General features: G+C 38.3%; 1 protein-coding gene and 1 pseudogene across 1 annotated transcript in view; one reads left to right on the plus strand and one right to left on the minus strand.

Moving 5' to 3' along the window:
* On the minus strand, positions 1-10151 carry LOC139711062 (xaa-Arg dipeptidase-like; annotated as a pseudogene).
* The window catches only part of LOC139711051 (acyl-coenzyme A synthetase ACSM3, mitochondrial-like), a 23798-nt gene continuing 14915 nt past the window's right edge, over positions 9894-18776 (plus strand). Inside the window, exons 1-6 of the mRNA XM_071622971.1 lie at positions 9894-10206; positions 13467-14073; positions 14688-14788; positions 15454-15566; positions 15923-16103; positions 18056-18110. Coding sequence (XP_071479072.1) covers positions 13618-14073; positions 14688-14788; positions 15454-15566; positions 15923-16103; positions 18056-18110 — 906 coding nt within the window. The 5' untranslated portion in view covers positions 9894-10206; positions 13467-13617. The remainder of the gene's footprint in view (positions 10207-13466; positions 14074-14687; positions 14789-15453; positions 15567-15922; positions 16104-18055; positions 18111-18776) is intronic.

Genomic DNA, 18776 nt, shown 5'->3' on the forward strand with positions numbered 1-18776 from the left:
TCACTCCTGTATCTTGTCTATCTTCTTCTTCTCTCCGACGTGGTCGTTGAATTCCCTCTTGATTCTCTCCACGATGGTGTTACCGTTGGGCTGCATCAAGTCCAGAGCTGTGACGGCCAGGGCCTTTGCCTGCTGGAGAGTCGGTGCCTGTGCCTCTGGCGCACCTGAGACATAGAAGTATTCATTCAGTAGATGTTACTGATCATGACAGTTATGCTCATTCAGGAATCATAATATGTCGTTCTTGTTGTCGTTGTGGTTGTTTTTGTTGTTGTTGTTGTTGTTGTTGTTGTTGTTGTAAAGCTTGCTTCTGTTTTAGAAACAAGGAACGAACATGTTACTCTTGGTATACACTCTGATGATGTCGCTATAGCAACATCAATTGACTGTATACCATGATTTCGCTATAGCAACATCATTTGTGTGTGTACTATGACGTTGCTATAATGATATAGCAACATCATCTGAGTGTATACCAAGAGTAACATGGTCGCTCCTCTTTTTCTGTTTGTTTTCTATCTAACACAGACCCATTACTCGGAGATACTGTCTCCGAGTGGTGGATGCATGGATGTATGCCACATGCATTAAAACTAGTAATGAGAATAACGTTACCGTCTCTATTGACACTTTTACCACAACTACTCGTAATATGCAATAATTGATAGGGGTATGATAGAGATAGATATACAAATACAGTGACTGGACTTCAATTTCAACAGAGAGCGATGATGAGCATCTCTCTCTCTCTCTCTCTCTCTCTCTCTCAACCAAGGGCCAAGTTTGCAGTTATCACAATAATCACCATTATTGCACCTATTACTATGGTAACTGCAGTATCATGACCTATGCGAATAACAAATATCAGTATGAATACAAACTGGTCACAGAAGCACATTCTTCTCTTACTATTCCTTTTCATACGTTTCCCTTACTTTGTTGGAAAATGAAAAAAATAGTAAAGTTTTAGATGCAATGATTTTGCATAAAGGGGGTGGGGTCGCACAGCTGTGGCATAATGGATAAGACTGCCGACTCCCGATCGGAGGACCCGAGTTCGAATCCCGCCCAATGCTTACGTCCTTGGACAAGATGTTTTTACCCACTACAAAGTGTATGTCCCTCTCGACCCAGGTGTAAGGGATTGCATAGTTTTGGTTAAGACCTAATTTCAGGTTTCTAACACTTTATGTTGAGATAATGAGAAACCTCTTATGAAATATGAAAGAGCATGTAATTCCTTGAGGAATGCAACGTTTATCTGATGAAAATTAGTTTTGAAATGGATGAGATATCCAAAACAAAGCAATTCTGATAAAGTGTGGGACCCACACTTTATGACGATCGCTTTGTTTTACTGTGTTTTTGGATGTTTCAGTCATTCCAAACCCAATTTTCATCAAATAAACTTTGAATTCCTCTTAAAATGGTATTCTCTGTACTATTTCATAAGTGTTTCCTTGGTATCTTGCAAAAAGTTAAAATCCCAATTCTCAACTTCACCAATACTGTACTATCCCTCTAATAGGTATATACTTGGCAACGCTGGGGTAATATGATAATAGCAGGGCCCTCTGGTAGAGCATTGGCAACACTGAAGAGGTTACCCTGGGTAAATAAGGCATTGTTATTATTATTACTTTAATAAAAAAATCAAATAGTTTATGTACCTGCTGCTTCAAGGAAAGCCTTTGAGCGGCTGGGAGCTTTAGTTCCGATGTTATATAGGACGAGAATACTAGGCACCACACGAGACACGTCCCCCATGTCTGTGGAGAATGTAACCTCCCCGGGAACACAGCTGACGTCGAGGCTGGCAGCCAGTCGCTCGTAGAGGGAGGCCAGGGTGTTGTTGGTTAGGAGACTGGCGTAACTGTTCTCACCATCACATTCACATTTGACCTAAAATATGATGAAAATAGTACAGAATCATAAATACCGTAACTCAAAGCAGAATTTAGTGCTATATCATTCAGTATGATAATGCCTTTTTGTCCTAAGAAAAGCAAAGATATAAGGTCTCGTATGGTACTCAAGATAGCTGTATTTTGAATAGTTATTGAAGCTTTGCAGAGCATAGCTCCTTTCGTAAAAAATAATAATGATATGATTATAAAATAAATAGATTAAAAAATAATGAAAAATAAAATTCGTATTCTTTGCTGTTGTAAAACCTGGCACCAGATCGATGATCGATGATCGCACAATTTTGTTTTTAGAATAATGTACTACTTTCCTGGGCCATACACACACACGAACAGATGCACACACACACGTACACAAACAAAACGAAAATGAAGTGATTTCTTAACATAAATAATGTTTCGTCAATATCCTCATATTGTTGACTGTTTCATATCTCTTTAGCAATAAGCAATAATAACAACTTTTTCACAATCTTACTTGGCAACCTGTTGATATAGCAGCACCCTTAGCACATTGGGTTATCTTTTCTCTGAGTTTGGGGGCGTCCTCCTTGTCAACTGTCTGAAGGTAAAGCTGTAGCTCAGATTCCTCAGGAATGCTGCTAGAAACATCCCCTGCCTTGACAAATGTCCCTGGTTGAGGAAAGAGAGATCATCAAATGAACCAGATGTACCCTCACAGTTAGCACAAAACTGAATGAGTCAGAACACAGTAATATGTGTTTCACTGTGTTTCTCATTTTTCTTTTTCGTACCCCTTTTCGATAGTCTTCTATCATTCAATCATGAAACATAATAAATATGGTTATTTTCATTAATTCACACATACCCCCTTACAAAACAGTTATCGCTACTTCATTACTCTTTCTCTCATGTGTAAGCAATTTGGAGAAGATAAACATTAATTCACTTGGCACATGCATGTCATGTACTTTAGATGTTAGTTGGGCCGTCATTTTTCTTCTTTTTTCTAATCATGTAGACATTTCCCTCTCCCCTTAATAAGTATTTAGTATCATTAAATCACCTGGTCTAAACTATTATCCGTTTCTCCGTTTCTCTTTCACAAACACCTATTATTCGGGCCTTACAGCCAAACAAGCTTGCTTTCATGTAGGTCCCGTCCATACTTCCCTTTGTACAACCCGAACCGAGATTTCGACCGGTTATCATTATAATTACCGTGTGTGTCATGTATACTGTTTTGTTTGTTTTGTATGTACGTGTACATTATTGACAAGGTACAAGAACTTGTGCTATTACTCTTGATGTAATATTGATATATGATTATGAGAGGTATGAAATCAAAGAAAGATTGAAAATCGAACTGAAATTTCATCAAAATCATGCTTTTGCTTTAATAACACAGGAATAAGAAGGAGGTCTCTTGCATCTTAAGGAGAAGCTTGATTATGCCGTAAACAGTTACGTCATTTTTCAAAGAGTTTCATGGAGTGTCAAAACAGAGAGCACAACTGCAGTTTGAGAGACAGAAAGGCGAGAAGATACTCACCATGCACCCTCCAGTCAGGTTTGAATTGTTGTCTCATGACAGAAACACTGTTGTAGAACATGACAGCAGCATCCAGGGCGTTCAGTCCCATCCAGGGTCCTGATGCTGCGTGGGCTGCCCGTCCGGTGAAGTGAACGTTCATCCTTGATGGGAAGAGAATCAAAAGAAACAGAAAAATAAGATGTTGCATCAATCCACCTATCAACAACAACAACAACAACAACAGCAGCAGCAGCAGCAGCAGCAACAACAACAACAATAACAACAGTGACAACAACAACAACAAGTAAATAACATCAAATTGTATTCAGAGGTATTGTATACCAAATTATGTGCATTATCTTAGGCCTATACATTCCGCAAGTGTTAAGACTTTGATATATTTAACCAAATTACATGTAGTGGAATTCACTAAACCATCCAAGCTCTCTAAAAGCATTTATGACAACGTTGTATAAAATGACACAGCGAGCAGCCATGGCTATTACCTCTTATTAATTTGTTGAGTGAAATGCGTTAAAAAAATCCTCCTGAATTCACATGTATACATTTACACAGGTGTAGTTATCTGGGTACACAAAAGTACCAGTAAACATTGAAAAGGTCCTGATTAAGAATCGGTCTATACATGAGTAATGTGCATCATTCTATCTATCTTCATGCACTGATATTAACGACGGTAATCAAATTTGAAACTTAACAGACAAAATTTTGTCGTACCGAATCATGACATAAAATCATTAGTTGGAATTAAGTTAGCAGAGATTTTGAAAAGAGCTCGCAAAAAAAAAAAAAAAAAATAGATCGCGCCCTGTACACAAGGAAAACTTACGATTCACTGGCAGGACAGATTGGTTTGGGCATATTGCTCTGAAACGGATGAGCCATCAAAGCGACGTCGACCCCTTCAAAGGCTCCGGCTTTAATAAGGTCGATTTTGCCACCTCCACTCTCCTTGGCTGGCGTGCCCAGAATTGTTACCTGTTTGTTATGATGTTTTAAAGAGAACCAAAACCAGAAAAATCAAAATTTAACTCTGTCTAAATCAATTCAGATTTGTTCAGTAATTTGCAACGGGTTTATGATGCCCTAAACTACCACCTCTTTGATTTTGCTATCATGTCAATACCCTCCCCCCCCCCCCCCAAAAAAAAAGTCATCCCAAAAATCTAAACAATTTCCTCAGAGTAATGGATAATTATTATCATCATATGCTTACAGAAGGGCTAAAATGTAGATAATCAAGATATTATCTAAATGATGACAAAATACGAATGAAGAAATATGAACATATTCTGCATTTAGTTATTGACGATTCACCTCCATCATGTCCATAGCAGTTGAAAATAAACTGAAAATGTTGATTTTTATCAATTGTTGATTTTTATCAATTGTTGATTTTTATCAATTGTTGATTATCATAACTATTATAACTATTATAATTGTTAATTGTTATCATCTTATGCTTTCAGAAGAGCTAAAATGTAGATATGATCAAGATATCTAAATGATGACAAATGAAGAAATATGAACATATTCTGCATTTAGTTATTGACGATTCACCTCCATAGCAGTTGAAAATAAACTGAAAATGTTGACAAGCAAACTAATATTGCTATTGGTAATTGACAACAAACAGGTGTTTTAATGACCCATAAGATAATGTGTACTGTGATCTTGATACAACTTAATAGCACAAACTCGGGGGGGGGGGGGGGGCTAACATAAAACTGGTTATGGCAGTATAGAATCAAAGAAGAGAACCAAATATGTAAGAAAAGGGCACACTTGACGGTCTTGTTTTGTCTGATATCTGATGTCTGATGAGTATCATACACAAAAGCAAGATACGAATAAATCTACTAAAAACCCCTGGGGAAAACCCAAACTTAATGCATCTCATGAAAGAAAAAATATATATCCTGTGTCAATTTGTAAGGGTAGAAAATCACGTTTTGGTATACATATATTTCTGCTCAAATTGTTCGATACTAGTATAAACGCAGGGCCTCATGAATCAGGAACATAATCTTGATTTCTTATAATAAAAGTCTTAAGATTTACAATTCATTATGAATCAATGCACAAGTTTGTGGTTTTATCCACACAGCGATAAGATCTGCTAGACCAATTGAATGAATAGATAAATGAACAGGTAGATAGATAAGTAAGTAAATAAATAAATAGATGAATAAATAAATAAATGAATAAATAAGTAAATAAGTAAATAAATAAATAAATAAATAAATAAATAAAATCTAACAACACAATCTGTACTGAAGGTGAAACAAATGCACTGAAAATTACCCTTCCGACGGATGAATTTTCTGGCTCCTCCAAGACGGCCTTTACCCCAAGCCCCACGGCAACACCGCACTCGGCGATGAGGTTGTGTCCAGAGGCGTGCCCGACTTCAGGGAGAGCATCGTACTCACAGATCACACAGACATGGATGCCTGCCTTTCCTCCAAATGTGGCCTTGAAAGCCGTCTTCAGGTGATATTCTCTTGTTACCTATAGGGCAAATCAATGATGAGGTGTGACCATATTTACTGCTTTCTTCTTATTCGATTCCACTCAATACTTGATTATTGAGAGAATTGATAATAAGCATTCACCTGAATGTTTATAAAACATTCAAATGTTCCATATCTCATCTGTGCCAATGAGTCAAATGGGCACAAATTTCACACACAAACCCATGGACAGGGAATCAATTTGGCATGCAGAAATTAAATGCTTTGTATCAAACTGTCAATAATTATAAAACTGACTATGCCTAAGCCAAAGAAATGTGACAATAGTATTATAATTCTCTTTAAAAAAGAAGAGTAACAACCATTAGAAATATACAGAAGATATACATTTCGTTGCATTTCGGTGAGATATACTATGTCCAAAATAGAATAAATTTTCAAAAGTCACATAACTCATTATACATTCATCTGCTTCAAAAATAATTACATCATATTAAGATTTATAAGATGCGTACCATTCTCCAACAGTTACATGGTGCTTCAAAAAGTATACATCTAACAAGATTTATATGCATGTCATACATACACATATTACTATTCTTCAATAGGTATACGATACACCACGATGCAGGTGGTGTAAAGCATCAATGATTTCCGGAGATCTGTACACAAAGAGTTTTAATCACACAACGAGTCCATTTCATTTGTTAATTTGAGATATTTGCGATTAAAGCTGCTGAAAACAAGAAATAACAAAGAAAATATATGACAATTTTAATCATAACTTTAAGAATATCATATTAATGTTATCTATAGCAAGTGCGTTATTATACTGAAAAGGGGGTTTGCTCTATTTGATGGTAGATTTACTTTTAAGGTTAAAAAAATGGCGCATAACAAGTTTTTACGATCATGCTCATCACATTTTACATTAAACCTACGCTGCATCAGGGGCCCATCAAGGGGGGGGGGGACACTGTGGCATAGTGGACACGAGTTCAAATCCAGTACAATGCTTATACTTCCCTGGACAAGATGTTATTACCCACCATGTCTTTCTCGACCCAGGTGTATAAATGGGTAACTGGCAATGCTATAGGAAAATTATGATAATGGCAGGGCTAAGTGTCAATACTGAAGAGGCTACCCTGAATAAAGAAGACCATAATATTAATACAATCATCATTCTCGTTTATTACCTCAAACCCTTCTTCCTCCAAGAAGTCTGTTAGGACTTTGTGGGCATGGGTCTCCGGTAGGCCAGTTCCGGATTAGACCAGATCTCTTGGCTGAGCTTATTTAGGGCCTCGGCAGAATCATCGATCTTTCTTTGAACCTTGTTGCGGGTCTGTTTGATTCCGTCAGAAAACGGGCTGCCGTTCATGTCGATGAACTGTTCCAGGGAGATGGCTCTCCGCAGTTTATCTCTGAGAAAGCGAAATATCATATAATGAAAGATACAAAGGTGGTCCTGTCTTCCTTAAAATTTACAAGATATTCTCTACCGCAATGCATTAAGGTATTAAGCTATTGCAATCTAAATTTCAAACTTCAGAACTGTCAAATTTGTGAATGTTATATATGACTATATAACATGTACAGTGTATATGTATATAATGTAATTACATAGGCCTATATTATGTGTGTGTGCGTCTGCGTGTGTATACATGAGATACGAGGAAAGAGAAAACGGTGCGCACCTTTTATTATACCCTTTACTGTTTATCTTTTTTTTTTAATACGGCATGAGTTGAAATTTGGTTTCCTCCGGGAATTATTGAACGCGGGTCTTTGGCTTGGAACGTCAATGCCTCAACCGTTTAGCTTCGGAGACTTTAGTGCTTTATGGAGTTCGGTAGTGAAGCAGCACTGATCAGGTAGTTTAATACCTAATAGATGGTATTCCACATGATAAGAAATAACAGACTACTAGTACAGTGTATTGTACTACTAACATGTATATAAATTATTACATTCCACGTACTGAGAATGTTGCAATAGGATTGGTCCAGAGCTGATCACGTGATGAAGCGTAGTTTTGCCCATCACATCACCTGAGAAAAAAAGTTCGTTACACTCTATGTTGATAGTCCCTTTTGTTTCGCTGATCTCCACACAGTCTACACAGACGTGAGTCCTAACGCAAGATGAGTACGCGCGAAATAAAAGTGCGTTGCACTGTGGACTATCATGTGACCTAGGTCACTTGATAGTACACAGTGCAACGCACTTCACTTCGGTGCCGCGCGGTGCGCACAACAAATTCATTGTTTTGTCATCTACGCCCACACGTACCTAAGCCCTAAGGATACCTAAAGACAGCTAAAACGGTTTCAGATGTGGAATAAGATGTTAATATCTAGGACCCTCCCCTCCCAGGTCAGTCTGGAGGGACGAAGTTCAGCTAGTCTCAACTTGAACAGACCGTAACTAAACTTGCAATTTACGTTGCACATCATTTTTTCCTATATTAACCACACGAATCACAACGACAGTCTACGGTAAAACTATTAGTGTCTAGCGATAAGGTTCGATAATATTTTTCTCTTTTTTTGTGGAAATAATTATGTTAGCAAGACTTCCAGTTAAATCATAGGGCCTCCTGGTAGACACAGACGATAGTAGCACTCGCGGCTGTAGCTTCAACAGTGACATCTGACAGTTGGGAGACTCATTCACACTTCCAAAGGTAAAGTAGTTACTATGGTAACTTCTTAATGCATGCCTTGACTCACTACTAAACATTTGTCAGTACAAACATTGAAGAGCAGGTCCTACTCATCATCGTTGCGTATACGGACCGAATATGACAAGAAATCTCATTCCAGAGGGAATGAGACTAGCACAAACAGTGATGCCCAGGGGATGAAACTTTTTTGTCAGTGATTTACACTGGCAACTGTTAAAAGCTACTGAAATCCTTGCGTCTGATTGGCTGCTAGCAAATTTGTCGGTGAAAACCTCCGACGAACTCGTTAATGAAACGCCCCCTGGAGAAAGTACACGATCATCTAGTCTGGATTCTGCCCTCTCTAACTCTTTTTTTTTTTTTTTTGATTCTGAGAAACTTTCTATCTGAGAATGATCTGCATTTTTTTATTATGTATTTATTCATTTATTTATTGATTCATCTATTTATTCATTCATATTTATTCATATATCTGGATCCCAGTCTATCTATCTATCCATCTATCTATCTATCTATCTATCTATCCATCTATCTACTCTAGTAGTATCTATGTATCTACACTAGTTATCTATTTTTGTAAATGGACCAGTTACGTGGTGTGCATTCTTCACACCATGGTGTGCATTCTTATACACCATGTATGTAGTATGAATACATGAATAACAAGAAGAAGAAGAAGAAGAAGAAGAAGAAGAAGAAGAAGAAGAAGAAGAAGAAGAAGAAGAAGTGTACTGTCTGTCTCAAAAAAAAAAAGGTTTAGAATCTAGACTACAGCTATTACCACCCGCCCCGCCCGCGTTTTTTTTAAGACGGCACAGATTGGGGCATGGTGCGTGTTAAACCTATTGGAAAACGTTGGGTTAGGGTTTTTGGTTATGGTTAGGGTTAGGGTTAGGGTTAGGGTTGGGGTTAGGGTGAGGGTTAGGGTTAGGGTTTGATGGTTAGGGTTAGGATTAGGATTAGGGTTAGGTTTAGGGATAGGGTCCCCGATAGATTTTTAGTTTCCCCAATCTGTGCCGTCTAAAAAAAACACGCGCCCCGCCCCCACCCCACCCCTTCCCGTACCCTCGCCATGACCTCCAACCTCTATTGATATGAAAGAGGAATGTACTAGACAGTACAATGTAGCATTTCATAGTGATGCCATCGTCTTTGATTTGCTATACGTGCAATCGTCGAGCTCATGTGTTTTTTAAACATTTATAGCATTCACTGAAGCCATGAATCGTTAGACTACGCATGCTGTGGACGTCGTTTCCATGCGCTTCTATACTCTTCGGTCGTATTGTGTAGTGCACCAGCACAGCTACAGGCACAGCACTCTAGCACAGGCGACTCAGGAGCTGGTCAGGGCCAGGGGATCCCCGGAAGCTATCGGGCGCGAGGTGGTGGGGCAAGGCTGGCCAGAGACTCGATTCCGGCGGCCACCGCACATATCGGTCTAGGCGTGGATCATCGAAGTACGCTGTGATACCAGATACTACTACCAGAAATCTGAACCGGTCTGTACCATCGTCGGGAAACGGCTTAGATACCCCCTCGACCATCGCATCGAGCCGCACTTGGGGTCTAAATGCAGAGCATTCCAGCGTATACTAAAAGGTATCAATCATGATGACACTTCTCTTCTCTTTGAGCAGGGCACTGTGCACTGCACTGGCCTGGCAGTGCCCAGTGGTACATAGCCATAGGCCTAGGTCCTACCTCCGCCATATAGACCCAAGCAAGAAGCCAAGTAATTTACAAAGTATAAGCTGGAGTGCACAGAATGATTTTGGGTATGACTAGCAATGACTACTAGAAGCATACTGGTTACAAACAAATGTGAACAGGTGTTTGTAGTGTTTGGGCCAATCCAATGAAGGGGCTTTGAGGACTCGAATCTATGGAATGACGATGATCATGAGTAAACTTAATCATGAAAGTTAATGTATGCACAGCTCAGTTATTTTCTATAATATTTTTGCTTTCCATATAGGTTCTTGTAGTTGATGTCTTGATTCCCCGGAATAAAAAACGTGCAAATCTCTTAGCTAGCTGGCCGAGCGTGAAAAATATAGTCAAGCGAAAGTATCCAAGAGCTTTTACTGTATTTTTGTTTGGCCATAATAAATGTTTTATTGCCCCATACACATTAAGGCCTGTAATGGATAGGGCCTATACAGTGTACCGGTATAGGATAATAACCACATTAAAAAATTCACCCTTCTTGGTCACTCACTTCCATATTCATTCATATCTAGAATTTATGCCTTTGCAATAGCAAAAAATATTTGTATTCTCTGTATTCAAGGTATTTTTGAACTTGAAGGTGTAAATCTTGGTTTAATGATTTTACTGATTTCTTACTATTTGAAAGTGGAAATGATTGATAGAGTGTGATTGATGTCCATAGAACCGAGTCACAAACCTTTACCAAATGAAGAGATAGTAAATCAAGACATGAAGGCAAAGTTCTTTGCTGCTGTTTAAACAGAGGAAAAAGGTTTATCCCATGAAATTCTACTCCCTGTGATATACAAATGTATCCTTCATGCGAACCAGAATAGCAATTCTAACGATGGAAACATTTGATGAAATGTTCAAATAGTGGCATTTATATACAGGCATCTTGGCACGACAATATCCTCATTAATCTTATGCAAATAATTCATACGGTTCTTCATGGAAAATTTTTGAAGACTGTTCACAGTAAAAGAAACTGATAACAGTTTAAATGATTGATTTGAAATGGGCAAACAGCATTGAAAGACCTAGAATCTGTTCTTTGATGCTCCAGCTACAATATGCATCAGAAAGAGAAGCAAAAATGAAATTATATGGCAGACCAGCAAAGTTTGCCACACAAAATACTGACGTTTTTTTTTTTTCAACTACATATGAAGGAGAAAAGATAATTGAAGTTTATGCATTCAGTAAGGCATTGAACTGAATTGATGAAAGTCATTTTCATCGTACTGGTAACAAAATGTCTTGCAGTCTTTCTAGGATCTTGATTCAAATTTTCTTGTTTGACACAATAGTAGGTGGAGGGGAAAAGTTTCCTGAAAACTTGCTGCAATTGGCAAAACTGGCTAATGGCAGCATATATTGTCAAGTTGTACTAGGTTCAGCTTTTAATTTTTTTGGTGTGTGTAGATATAATTTCATCACTAGATGATTCACCTTACCTTATCAGTGATTGATATCACCATCTATTTTCTTAATGCATTTCTATCAAATGCAAAATATTCATATATGTATGAAAAGATAAGATGCATTATTTTGTTAACCTTTCTAACTTTTTTGTGTGTGGAGGGCAAAACACCACTAGCTCAGAAAGACTTAATGCCCATGCATTTAAAAACTCTTGGAAGATCAACCACGAAAGTGCACTTGGATTACTTGCCATTTCTTTAAAGTGAGAATAAGTTATAGAATATTTCAGTACATCCTGAAATGGATGTATTGACAAAGAATCCAAACAAGATGGATTGTGAAATATTTATGTCACTGTATATCTTAGTTCAAGCAAAAAAGGAAGGATCCCGCTAGTATATGAAGTATGAAAGGATGGTAAGATTACCTGAGAGTCGCCATGATTTCCTTGATCTACAAGAGCTTCCAAACAAGCTGCACGGAGATGCCTGAAATGACAGGAGGCTGACCTGAGATTAGACACCCTTCAAAGCTGTCAAGCTTGTCAAGTTGAGGCTGACCAAGACATCAGTGGAATGACGATGGTGCGGCTGGTAATACAGGATATATACCCTGCTGCACCTACTGCAGCCTGATTCGGCAGCTGGTACATCACATGGTCATGTCTGGTCCAGTCTCACGAGGCTGGTACATGTAAATGGGCCAATATCGTGTTTGCCTGTATCATATTTCCCCTCTCTTTCTTTCCCTTTGTTTTTGTGTTTGTTTTCATTGGACGAGTAAATGTGGCATTGTGAGATGTAGTGTATCGTGAAATGCATCAACTCTTCAAGTGAAAGCTCATTTCAAGTGAAAGCTCATTTCAAGTGATCAATCTTTTCCCAGGTCAGTCAGGAGGGTGCCTGTATCTCTCCTTGGGGGAAGGGGTGGGGAGTTCTTGCTTTGTACCAGCAAAATGGCTCCCAGAGGGTATCCACAATATCACCTTACTTTGATTGTTGGTCTGGAATGTGCCTTGTGTTGGTCACGTTGTCAATAGCATTACTCTTGGCTCTTTAATTGCATGATGTCCCAGAGTGAATTTTATGACCAAAAGCTAGCCAGCTGTAATTTGATTAACCTTCAAAGATTGACAGCAAGCACCCATCTGCAGTGTGGAGCATCTGCAGGTGCCTGTAATTTGTTTTTCTCTGCAAACTCAGAAAAGGAATTCTGTATTGTTGTGCGTCTTGATGGAAGCTGTAAGCTTTCTTCATCTCCTGTTGGTGTTTGCTCGTGAAGCACAATTATTCATTTATGATGACCCATATTGACCTAATTGATCTAATCATTACACCCGTGCATTTAAGCCATTGTAGTAAAAGTTGCTGTATCAGTATAGTTTAGGGTTAGTTATAATTCAGGAGAAACTGGCTATTTATGTTTATGGTTTGCTTGTTTTTTATTTGTGGTGGTGGAATGCACAAAGTGGTGAAATGAAATACATCTTAAACCAGACCAGAACAAGTGAAATAAACTATACAAGAATGAAAATGAAGGATTACCTGAAACTATAACTTGAGTGAAAGAGCCGCCTTCCTACCAGGTTGTTTAGAGCCTTTGGAGTCTGTACATTATTTATCAAAATATCAACCAATTACAAATGAGAATCATAAATACTTAAAGGCAGTTGGATTATAAAATCTAGAGAAAGCAAGACACATTCCCTTTTTTTTCTTTTGCAGGTTTTTGCTAGGACATGCTGATTTTTAGATTCATCAACAACACTACATACAGAAGACAACTGTACACTTGATGCTGACAAGCAAGTTTGCCAGTGAATAGGGATTGTTGATGACGTGACGCTTTGAAACAGACACGATTCGTCATCTCATCATGTTGCCCAGACTACAGCTGTCTTCCCTGAACGGGATGCTATCCTGCTGGAAACAGGCGTGTAGGTTACCAGGGGCGTGTCGCTGGACCAGGTCCTCCTCCTTGATTGGAGGAATGAGACCAGCTGGATTTACTACCACAACCAAGGGTGATTACCTGTTGCACTCTCCCTCACAAAATGGTTCCGTCGTCAGGAATACCTCTTCATTACCAGGAGCCAAGAATCGTTCATATGTGACTGACAACAGCCTCTGCCGCTCATCGAGCCAATGTACTCTGAAGGATGGTGGGAAGGTGGCGTTGTTACCATGGCAACAGCCCTCACGAGGCTTCTTGTCTGCCGTCTCCGTGACGGGATTCAATGACTACGAGTTAGGTCGCCAGAGATTCGAACTGGATGTCCCCGAATATTTCAACTTCGCAAATGTTATGGACGAGTGGGCAAGGAGGGAGGAGGTTGGTGCAGTGTGTTTAATTCAACTTTCTAAACCTGAAAGGTATGAATATGATCTGTGAATCAATGACTGATATTGAAAACTTTGATGCAGGAATGATTTCCAGAGATAATTTGAGTCACCACAATTTCACATTGTACAAAGTATGACCCACTTTGAATTATACAAATTTCAGATATTTCCAGAAGTGGTATTCAAAAAGACAGTAAGAGTGAATGTCTTCAACATTTCAGGGAATACTGGTAGTATCAGTATCTTCTGCTTATTTGTTCTTTCTCAACTCTACTTGAGTGATTTTCTTCCTACAATTTGCACATTTGCTTGAGTACTTACTTTGCTAATTGGTGCAGATGCCTTCCAACTACATGTAACTGTCAATGAAAGTAGAATCCTTGTAATCCCCATTGTGTCATCATGGGCTGTATGTGGGACTGAGGCACTTTTTATGCATGAGTGGACTTTTTAACTTACAATTATGTTCAGTTTGGAGGAATTGACTCCATGTTCATAGAAAAGTCGGGTAAAAGGGGCACATGGTTCTAAAATGATTGCATATAATTGTGATGCTGGTTTACGTCAAATAATATTTACTTGTCATTCCCTTGCACGCAACAGAGAGGAGAACGTCCATCAAATCCTCCAGCCTTCTGGTGGATCGATGCTGAGGGAAATGAACTGAAATGGACATTCAAAGATTTGGAATTGAAGTCAAAGAAGTAAGTCTGTGCTGTGAAGTTGTAATGTAGGTGCATTTGGTGGACAGAGTTACTAAGCAAGCTGCTGCATTTTGAAGTTTGTGAAACTTGGACGAAAAAATCAGGAGTAATCATATGCAAGAGAAAGTCAAAACAGGAAGAGAATAATGGATGCACTAATTTCTCAGTAGTAGACCTGTCCGGTTGGCCCCTACTAAGGGGTGTTGGACAGTACATACGAAGAAGAAGAAGACGACTTGGACAGGTATTTTGACTGAAACCAATATTGCATATATTTGATACCTAACTGATTTATAGATATTTTTAAAAAAAAATTGATTAGATGTAGTCATTTGTGAATGAAAAAAATTACACAAAGGTTACAACAAGTTTTAGACAGCTGAGTCATGTGGCCTGGAAATGAAATGCTGCTGATGTCAATCTTACTAAAGCTGAGCCCTGGAACCCAAAGTTAGAAATGTACATTTGTCTAAATTTGCCTGAGTTCAGCTTGAGAGAGTAAGCACTTGTGTACTTTTTGCAATACCCTGTGTAGCAAATCTTTTGTTGAGATATCAAATTTGGTTTTGATTGTAAACCTGTCCTTATGTTAGCACATTATTGCCATGTTCAGGACTTATATGATGAATCTCACTCTTTTTAGTTTAACATTGTTGTTTTCCCAGAGTTGCCAATTTGCTGGTGAATCATTGCGGTGTCAAACCCAAAGACCTAGTGATGGTCATACTACCTCGCATTCCAGAGTGGTGGCTCTTCAACATTGCCTGTTTAAGGATTGGTAATTATGGTTTTTATATTGTCATCTTATCTGTTTGATTTGTCTATTAAAAGTGGTAGCTACCATCTAGGTATTTTGATAGGGTCTGAAGTTCTCTATTGATGTATCAAAAATGTGACTTGCATCATGAGCTTTGCACATGTTTTTCTCTATAACCTTTATTTTCCTTCCTGTGTCCTTTTTTGTAAAATTTAGATATGAATAATTGTACACGTACATTGTGAAGTCTATGTGAATGCTGTCAAGATGTTGCCGCACATGTGAGGTATGTTGTACAAACCATTAAACAGATAACACTACTAAATTATCTATTTGTCTTTCTGTTTGTTTGTGCATTTGTTTGTTTACCCTTCAAGGTGCTGTTCTGACTCCTGGCTCCATGCAGCTGCGGACCAGGGACATCAAGGATCGCCTGCAGAGATCGCAGTCGGTATGCATCGTCACCAGTGAGGAGATGGCGCCCTCAGTGGACCAGGCGGGAGAATTTGAGTCGCTGAAGTGCAAACTTCTTGTGAATGAGAAGGGAAACGAACAAAGGTAAATGACTTTGGAGAAGAAGACACAATATGGTTATGTCACAGCGCCATGAGCATCATTCTTGATGGACTTCAGCACATCATAAGAGACCACTATTGTTATTATTATTTAAGGCTCAATTTTGTGATAAAACCCTCATGATGTACCCATCTTCCCATGATACCATTCCATATGTCATTACATTGGCATGAATGTCATTACAGGAAAGTGATCATTTTGTGAATTTGAACTTTTTTGTGAATTTCGCACCTGGCTGGATTAATGAAATCACATAATTAGTAAAATCAAATTTTGAGTAAGAATAATCTCATCTACTGACTGGGTATAGGCAAAGATATACTGTAAAGTTGCTATCAGATGGGGCAGAGTTGTATCTCCCTTCACAAGTTGACCTCTTGCAAGTCAATGCAAAATTCTTTGTCAAAAAAAATCAGAAGTTCACAGATAGATGATGAGACAGATTTAGTGTACTGCAGGGTGGTCCAAGAGGGGTTTTAGCATGTCGCTGCAACATGCTAAAATTCTTGTGCAACATCCTCAAAAACCAGCAACATGCTATGCAACATCCTAAAGAATTTGCAACAAGCTCAAAGAAAAAATATTCAAAAATGTGCAAAACATGTGCATAACATAAGAAACATCAAACTACCTGGTACTTAGATATTTGTGTGCAAAACATGAGAGAGAACGTTGAATGTAAGCAGCACAAAGAGAGATAAGCAACAAAATATTGCGTACTACGTACTCATTGTGTGCGCTCCGCGCATATTCAATTTCTGCAATATTCTCAGATTCTGAACTTGTAACATGCTCAAATTTCAAGTTGTGGACCACCCTGTACTGTCCTGACACTTGTGTTCAAGTTTCTTACAGTCATACTGTCTATACAAATTAAAAGGAAGGGATTTGATACATTTTCTAAAGGATTTTGATTAACAGAATGATTGTTTACAAATGCAGGACATACTTACTCAGTGGACTCCTGTTATAACAAAGTACTCGGGACTGGTAGTTTTCTTTCGTTGTATCGAAATTTTGTTGTAACCGAACAAATAAGCAATAAAAACGCATAGAGGAGATAATGTTGCGGCCTGAATTTTTACTTTGTTTTAACAGGAATTTTGTTATAACCATGTATGTTATAATGGGAGTGCACTGTGTATGTGACCGTACATCACAAAATGAACAAAAAGTCGCACACAATGATTTTGTGTGAGTACTGAAAATAGGTGAAATGGGTCAACCGAGCCGATCTTGACTTTTTCATATTTTCTGAAAGAGCAAGTCTTCTTTTACATTATGTTAAAATTTGGGATCATAAAACGGGTGGGAAAGTGTGTTTTTCAGCAGTTTATCTCGAACATTTTTTGGGAGAATAGTGTGATTAAGTGTGTCTTTAGAGTCCCCTTTTCATTTCTTAAAAACCTTGTACACTCTCTTCACTTTCAACTCCTATAACTTTTGAAAGGATGATGCTACTGCTTTGAAAGTTGGCATTAATTAAGGACAGAATGTGTCAATAAGGCATGCTCAATTTCAATTAAATCTGATAATCCCTTCATTGTTGTTACTCCAGTGGTTTACATCCTTGTTTTTGTCCCATTCATCGCACAGCCAGCACGGCTTGGTAAAGATTAAGCACTTGGATAGACACTGTACTTCAGAGCCTCTTTTCTCAGTTTACACTTTCCTGATTATGTGCCTTCTTTCCAATATTTAGATAGGTCAAGAGAGTCCATTTGGTTTGAGTTATACATCATTTTAAAGCTTAAAGTCTGCTCTTTCAGAATATGCTCTTAACTAAAATTTCATGTATGGCGACTTTTTGTTTGTTTTGTGGTGCAGGGTCACATACGGTTGTTATTGTCACAGTCATGTGACAGTAGCACTTTGGTAATGATAACTTTATCTCAAGTCTCATTGTCACCTCATTAACCTTGATCTAATTCCAGGCCTGGATGGATGGATTACAGAAGCTTGTATGAAAGATCGTCTGAGCAACATGAGGTAGGTTCAACAGTAATACATACCTTTGATGTCTTTCCCTCTGTCTTTCTCTCCCACACAGACACACAACACAGACACAGACATACATACATACACATCCACACACTCTCTCTCCCCCTCCCTCTCTACCTTTTCTCTCATGCACACAGAACACAGACAAAGAAACACAAAACTAATGCTCTCTCTCGATCTATTTGTTTGCTTATAAAATATTTGTGTCATGCATACGCAGAGACAGAGATATCTAAGCTCATACCTCTCTATCTGTATCTCATCACTTTCTTTTACATACACATACACATTTGAAAAGTCAAGCTGTTTGAATTGATGAAAGCATCATCCAAAGATGAAGCACATGTGTACCACATACAGACTTCCCAACCATTCTGAATTTTGAGGAAAATTTACTCTGAATTTTGACTATTCCCAGCTCTTGTGTCAGGAAAAATTTCCTATCTTTCTTGATAATTTTACTACACACTGCTATGGGAACTGCTCTTTCTTCCCTACTTTTGAGCCAAATCATCCCTATTTTTCAGTCAGAATGGATGGTAGGTCTGCATATTTTTATATGACAAATTTCTGTTGGGAATTAATTGCCACAGAAATCTTTTCAGAAAAAGAAGATAATTAGATTCGCAAACTTTAAGCTAATTACAAATGTAT

Source organism: Diadema antillarum, unplaced genomic scaffold (assembly GCF_040938485.1).
Source record: "Diadema antillarum isolate AM-2024a unplaced genomic scaffold, OU_Dant_1.0 seq00001606_RagTag, whole genome shotgun sequence".
Lineage (NCBI taxonomy): Eukaryota > Metazoa > Echinodermata > Echinoidea > Diadematoida > Diadematidae > Diadema > Diadema antillarum.